General features: G+C 34.5%; 1 protein-coding gene across 1 annotated transcript; it reads left to right on the top strand.

The window, feature by feature from the left end:
* The first annotated feature begins 524 nt into the window (after positions 1-524).
* LOC134538203 (uncharacterized) lies at positions 525-6,920 on the top strand. Its single transcript, XM_063379297.1, has 2 exons — positions 525-600; positions 4,154-6,920. Exons 1-2 carry the CDS (start codon positions 527-529, stop codon positions 4,539-4,541), a joined length of 462 nt encoding a protein of 153 aa, XP_063235367.1. The 5' UTR covers positions 525-526; the 3' UTR covers positions 4,542-6,920.
* Positions 6,921-7,152: the final 232 nt, after the last annotated feature.

Here is a 7,152-nt window from a genome sequence, read left to right as displayed (position 1 = left end):
GAGGTTAGTTATCTATGTCGCGAGAGCGACGAGGAATGTAGAAAATTGTTTTGTTAATGACGTGGATATGCTTTCTGATGATTCTGGTGTTGAAATGGAGTCAGTTGAGCCAACGGATGTGAACGATGGGCTGAGTTTGTCGCGGTTTGGCATCGCAATTTTTGTGGCGTGGCCACCCGACCGTCAAGTAAGACGTTCATCGAATTCACGTCAAAAAATAAAGCGACATTAATTTTGTAAAATTATTTTATTTAGTTCATACACAACGTTCTTGTTCAGCGCAATGGAAATCTTCCAAATATAGCCTACACAGAATTTTTCTTTGGTATTTGTGTGCTATTTTGTACATGGTTTACGGTTTATGTAGGTGTTGACAGTATTTCAAATAAATATTTCACATTTCTATAATTTAAATTATATCGATAATTTTATAACTCGTTCTGAAATAAAACGTTTGATTTATGTACCAGTACGGTAAACCTGACATAGAATATAAAAGTGGTATATCCATAAATCCCACTCTATGATGAATAAAATGGCTTGTTTAAATGGAAGGTTAGGTAGTATATTTCGAAGTTATGAGTTGAAGAAAAATGTAAGGTAATCTTTTTTGGACGCAATTAAATTTTTATTTAGTATTATCTAAATATGTAAAGTGATTTTGAGAAATTGGGTGATTATAATATTGTATGACAATTCGAGCACTATTGTTAGCTTCTTAGCATTGCGTAATTAATTTGTGTTTATCGGGGATGATTTACGCTCTCTTACACCCAAGGCAATTTATACAATATTGTATTAATATATATAAATATCCTTAAAGCCTTAAAAAATTCACTAGCTGTCCTTGAATTTTTTTGGAGAAGAAAAAATATTTGGCATAGGTACTGCATTCGATTGTTATTCAACTAACTTTTAATGTTCTTACAAAGGGGCTTTTATGTAAATTAAAATTAAAAATCCTAAAATGCGTTTTTGATCATTAGAGACGTTCCTACATCAACCCTAAACACAGCATTGTTATGTTTATACAGGTTTATGATAAATCACCGTTAATACTTTTCACTACAATACCTGTGCATTGAAGCGGCCGTTGCTATTTTTTTGCTATCCTGTGTGTGTCATTATGTGTATATGATTTGGAAAAATGGTTGATTATGTTAACATTAAGTTAACATAAAAAAAATACTTCAAAACAATGTGGACGGTTGGTTGGGTTAGTATAGCTACATTAAATACTTGGAAATTATGTGTACAGTTGTTTGGATCAGGATAGCTACATTTCAAATTGGTAATTCCTAAGCAACCATTAAAAATATTGTACAGAATTTTTAATGTAGTTATTCTATTATTACTTATTAACCTGCAATTGGGCTTTCACCCGGTGGCAAGATTCTACCCCAACCAAACAAAATTGACCATTCTCACAATTTTAAAAATTTCTCTCCCATATGAATCATTCATTACTATGTAACTAAATATACTATTTTAAATGCAAATATCAGAAAACAGATTTCCTAATGCAATAAGTTATTTACACAAACAAACAAAAATTCCACTATAATTGCAATAGTCATCATGTTAACTTCTTTGATTAGTAAAATAATAGCACTGTTTACTAAATTTCTCCAAAACAAACACAGACCCACACAGAAAAGAAAAAAATGCCAGCGGCAACGTCAATGCACACGTATTGTAATGTAAGCTAGAAAGGGTGATTTCAGAGAACAGCAGGAATTCAGAAATGCTGTTTTCAAGGGAAATATAGGTACATCACTAGTGGGTAAATATGTAGTTGGGCTGTATTTGCGGAAAAAAATGTTAAAAATCCGAAAATACCTTTATTTTATGCTCTTCAACTTCCTCTTTTCATTAAAAGTGGCGGAGGTAAGAAATTCCAAATACTTTAGGAGATATCAAATTATTAAATTTCATCATATGTAGTTGAGCGGTATGTGCGAAAAAAAAATGTTAAAAATCCGAAAATACCTTTATTATATGCTCTTCAACTTCCTCTTTTCATTAAAAGCGGCGGAGATAAGAAATTCCAAATACTTTAGGAGATATCAAATTTTTTAATTTTGCAATACAAGACCTGTGGAACCATTCGAGCGACGCCATTTTTGTTATATTGCCGTGTGTTCGTGAATACGTGAATCGTCAATGCGTAATTAATAAAATGGTTGATTAGGTCAGGTCAGTTACATTATTAATACTTTCAAACTAAGCCGACATTACAAATAATGTGAATTAATTTTAATTATTCTTTAGTTTTAAATTATTTATAATGTAACTGACCTTACCTAACAAACCCGTAACAAAGGATGCACAGTAACAACTCACGTAAATTTTTTTTGATACTTATTACTTGCGCAACAATATCAAAATAACAAATAAGACTTTAAAATTAGAAACGTTAAAAACTCACTTAAGTTGGAGGCGGTAATTAAACACCGTTTTAAACAATAAATGAACTAAATAATCACGAATTGGTTCGTTTGAATTCTGGCCTATCACGAACAATCACGTGACATCATTATCCAATAAAAAAAGTATATACTCGTACGTAAACAAGAAACAATGGTATACGCCATATCAATGCACTGGTATTGTGATGAAATTTAAAAATTCGATATCTCCTAAAGTATTTGGAATTTCTTATCTCCGCCGCTTTTAATGAAAAGAGGAAGTTGAAGAGCATATAATAAAGGTATTTTCGGATTTTTAACATTTTTTTTCGCAAATACCGCTCAACTACATATGATGAAATTTTAAAATTCGATATCTCCTAAAGTATTTGGAATTTCTTACCTCTGCCATTTTTAATGAAAAGAGGAAGTAGAAGAGCATACAATGAAGGTATTTTCGGATTTTTAACATTTTTTTTCGCAAATACCGCCCAACTACATATTTACCCACTAGTATTTGAAAAAAGTAAATTCAAAATGTTATTTTTACTTTACGTAAAAGCCCCTCTGTTAGAATATTCACACTAACTTTATTGTAAAACTAGCTGCCCGACCCGGCTTTGCACTGCTATACTAATGGAAAAAAAATAAGCCACATCTCCCATTTACAGTAATGGTAAATAAAAAAAATTCAGTGAAAATTTATTACAATGCTGTATAATGTACCAGAGAGAAAATGAATAGCACCGATTGTTTCCCAACTCGTGCACGCAACGTACAACTGATGTACCCGTACTTCGCTACGGCAGTCTACAGGCAGATCACTCTTGCGCTGCTCATTATACATGCCCCTCCTTGTGGGTACGCCACTGCCGCGCGATGCCCGTTGCCATGGAGACGCAGAAGGCATGAACAATGCAAAATCCTGTTCTCATGCAGATAAAGTACCCACTGTTGCCTGGTTTTAACCACCCATGGGATCTAATTTTCAGAAAATGTCATCCTCCGTAACATAAGGAACATTACTGTGAAGTTTCAAGTCTGTAAAATATATATACTTGGAAAAAAAGGCAATTTTTGATATTTAAAGTACCCGCAAAATTTCAACGGTGATGAGGACTGCACTAACAATGAAATAGTTGTTGCCATAGAGACGAATGAAGCATCAACAAAGCAACAGCCGTTGCCATGGTGATTTCCTACCAAAAACTGGAAATTTTGATATATTACGCCCCCGAAACTCCTCTTGTGATTGGATTTCCGCAGAATCCGTTCTTAGTGAGCGTCTACATCACAAAATGAGTAACTATGCTAAATTTCAAGTCAATCGGGTGTATAGTTTTAGAGATCTCGTGATGAGTGAGTCAGTGAGTGGTATTTCGCTTAATAAACTTCTAGCGCCTGCGGCATTGTCAACACTCACTTCGTATGTGTACTGCATGTTGTATCTAACCCCCTCCAACGCATTTGATTATAAATTGGACTTTTAGTAAGGATCCCTAATGTTATTGATAATATAATGTAGCCTATATATAGCCTTCCTCGATAAATGTACTATCCAACACTGAAAGAATTTTTCAAATCGGACCAGTGGTTCCTGAGATTAGCGCGTTCAAACAAACAACAAACAAACAAACAAACAAGCTTTATAATATTAGTATAGATGGGTATCTTTAGTTTTACTTTGCTACACTGATTGTTTTTATCAGTGCTTGCAATATTTGTTGATGCGGGTTATGCTGCAGGTGCGTTATTGCATCCTGGGGCGCCCGGCGGGCGATGCCCTACTCGACGAAAGAGCCAGGCGATGAAGACCCCGGGCCCGTGAAGTTCAGCCAGAGCAAGGCGGCCGCGTGGAAGGCCCAGCAGACACGCAGCGGTGGACGCAACAACGATGCGCCGTACTACCAACCAGTCGTGATCTCCGCGAGCCTTGCAGTTTTCATGCTCTACTTCTGCGTCTTCAGGGAAGAGAACGACTTAGACGAAGAAATAGGCAGGCCGTTGTTCGACAGGATTGAAGGTCTCAAAGCGAAGCAGTTGGAGATTGCCCTGAAATACAACCGAGAACACGGTCTACCCACAGAAGACTTAGAAAATGAGTTGCATGCTTTGGGGATTGTTGTTAAGTGAAATATTGTATTACAGAAATACCATCTGTTATTCTATTTGGTAAATATGTAGAGTAGCAGTATTTGCGGAAAAAAATGTTAAAAATCCAAAAATACTTTTATGCTCTTTCACTTCCTCTTTTTTTTTAATTAAACCCGACGGAGATAAGAAATTCCAAATACTTTAGGAGAGTCTAATTTTTTAATTTTCATAGTTGGGTGATATTTGTTAAAAAAAATTAAATTCCGAAAATACTTTTATTCTATGCTCTATAACTTCCTCTTTTCATTAAACCCGGCGGAGATAAGAAATTCCAAATACTTTAGGAAATATCAAATTTTTTAATTTTCATCACAATACCTGTACATTCATGCAGCATTCACAATTGTTTCTTGTTTACGACTATGATTTTTTTTTTTCTTGCAGCGTTCACCATTGTTTACCCGCCTTTAACTTGGTGAGTTTTGTACGTTTCAAATGTTAATGTTTTATTTGTTATTTGGATATTGTTGCGCAAGTAATAAGTAAAAAAAAATACGTGGGTTCCTACTGTTCATCCTTTGTCCCGGTTTGTTAGGTCAGGTCAGTTACATTATAAATACTTTAAAACTAAACAACCATTAAAATTAAGTTATATTATTTTTAACGTCTGCTTAGTTTGAAAGTACTTATAATGTAACTGACCTGACCTAATCGACCATTTTAATTAATTAGGCATTCACGAACACACGGCAAAATAAAAAAATTTGTGACGGCCAAATGATAGCACAGGTCTTGTATAGCAAAATATAAACGGCGATATTTCCTAAAGTATTTGGAATTTCTTATCTCCGCCGGGTTTAATGAAAAGAGGAAGTAAAAGAGCATATAATAAATGTATTTTTGGATTTTTAACATTTTTTTTTTCTCAAATACCGCTACTCTACATATTTACTTTCTATTTAATTACATTGTCAAAATATTAGTTCTGATGTAAATATGATTTAAACACAGCTTTGATGCTATGTACTAATGGAAAAAATAATATATTTTGTACAAATTAGTGTTTTTCATTTAATTGCAAAGTTATTTTTAACATACTACTTGAAAATATGCTGGAGTTGACCTATAAAATGAGTTTTATGGAGTATGTAAAGAGTTCAACTGCTGGTTTAAAAGTGCATACCCAGTAGCCTGGTTGAGTAGTGGAAAGCAAGTAGCTGGGAGAACCTTTTTTACCCAGGTACAAGGCAAAATAGTATTTCTTTAGCCACACACCTTTCCACTTGGCACCACTTTTGGAATGGTAAATGTTTTCTGACCTTGGAAAATTAAAATGTGGTTACTTAAATGCAAGCACTGTTGAAAATATTGTCTGCCAAACTCCCCTAAAATGCCCAATGATCTTCTGAATGATGGTGAGTGGAGGTGAAAACTCAAATCAATCCATGTTTTGATTATAGGTTCAGTCATGTGAAACCACTCCAGCTATTAAACACTGCAGAGACATGTTGTTTCCAAAATTTCAACTCGAAACATAGCCTATGTATTGCTGTTCAAGTTCAGCAAAAAGTACTGAACTTATGTGTACGCATATATATTTTCATTTATAAATACCCATCCTGACATTGATTTTTAGTTACATAAGGTGCAGAAAATTGTGTGTAAATTACTGATGTGTTTTTAAATTTTTCTGTTGTGTCCCAATTTGGTTCTGTGAAATTAATTAATTAAATAGCAAATGTGTTGTTGAAACTTATTTTTGTAAAAAATTTTACTAGGCCTGCAATTATTTGACAGAATTTTTCTCTCCACTCTAGGCTTGGTAACAGTGTCGATAAGAGAAAGATGGTTAGCATTTGTGAATAGCTTCTCTTCAACATTATTGCTTACAATGTTTCGAGCAGCAAACAGTTTGCTGACTGTGCTAAAGAACTCTGTAGCAGTATCATTTTCCCTGAGGTTTTGTGGCTTGATGAGACACTTCACTCTTAAGTTCTTCATTTCGTCTTCAATCTGACTATTGACAGCTGAAGGGCAAAGAGTAGCTAGAACCTTTGAGTTCCAGGATGTTTTCTGCGAGTTTCTTTCCATGGTCAACGAGAATTTTGTGTGGCCTGTTTGTGCTTTGGTTTTCTTGGGTTCAAAAATACATGTTTGATGTTACTAACGAATGTATTCAGCTCTGACAGAGAGGGGGTCCGAAAACTTACGATGAGATTTAGTTTGTGCGCTCAGCACTTAGCATGAAGAATTTTCTCATAAAATACAACCTTTAAAGAGTCTACACATCTAGTCATGTGTCATGCAGTCACAACAGTAACTAGGTTTTCTAACTTAATGTTGAGTTGTACAACAATCGATAAAATTGTATGGGTGAATTTTGTGCCATTTACAATGCCCAGTTCTTTTGCATCACCAACAAAACAACTTTAGGCCAATGGTACTAGCAAAAACACAATTTAAGACTATGAAAACACATTGTCCCTTCTTGTCAGAAGTTCCATCAATATAAGCAAACTTTCTGGATTACTACTGTTTTCTTCACCATGTCAGAACTGGCCTCACCAGTTTTGGGTAGATACGTATACATCTCTTAATACCGGAGCAGTTGTAATACATGCAGCTCTTATATTTACAAAGAATAAAAATG

The sequence above is a fragment of the Bacillus rossius genome, chromosome 13 (assembly GCF_032445375.1).
Source record: "Bacillus rossius redtenbacheri isolate Brsri chromosome 13, Brsri_v3, whole genome shotgun sequence".
Taxonomy (NCBI): domain Eukaryota; kingdom Metazoa; phylum Arthropoda; class Insecta; order Phasmatodea; family Bacillidae; genus Bacillus; species Bacillus rossius.
This window is presented reverse-complemented; position numbering and strand designations above follow the sequence as displayed.

Excerpts from the sequence above, each read along its gene's own strand:
- LOC134538203 (XM_063379297.1), top strand. The coding sequence starts at position 527 with ATGAATAAAATGGCTTGTTTAAATGGAAGGTTAGGTAGTATATTTCGA. Across the intron at positions 601-4,153 it reads GAGTTGAAGAAAAATGTAAG|GTGCGTTATTGCATCCTGGG; the intron begins GTAATCTTTTTT and ends GTTATGCTGCAG.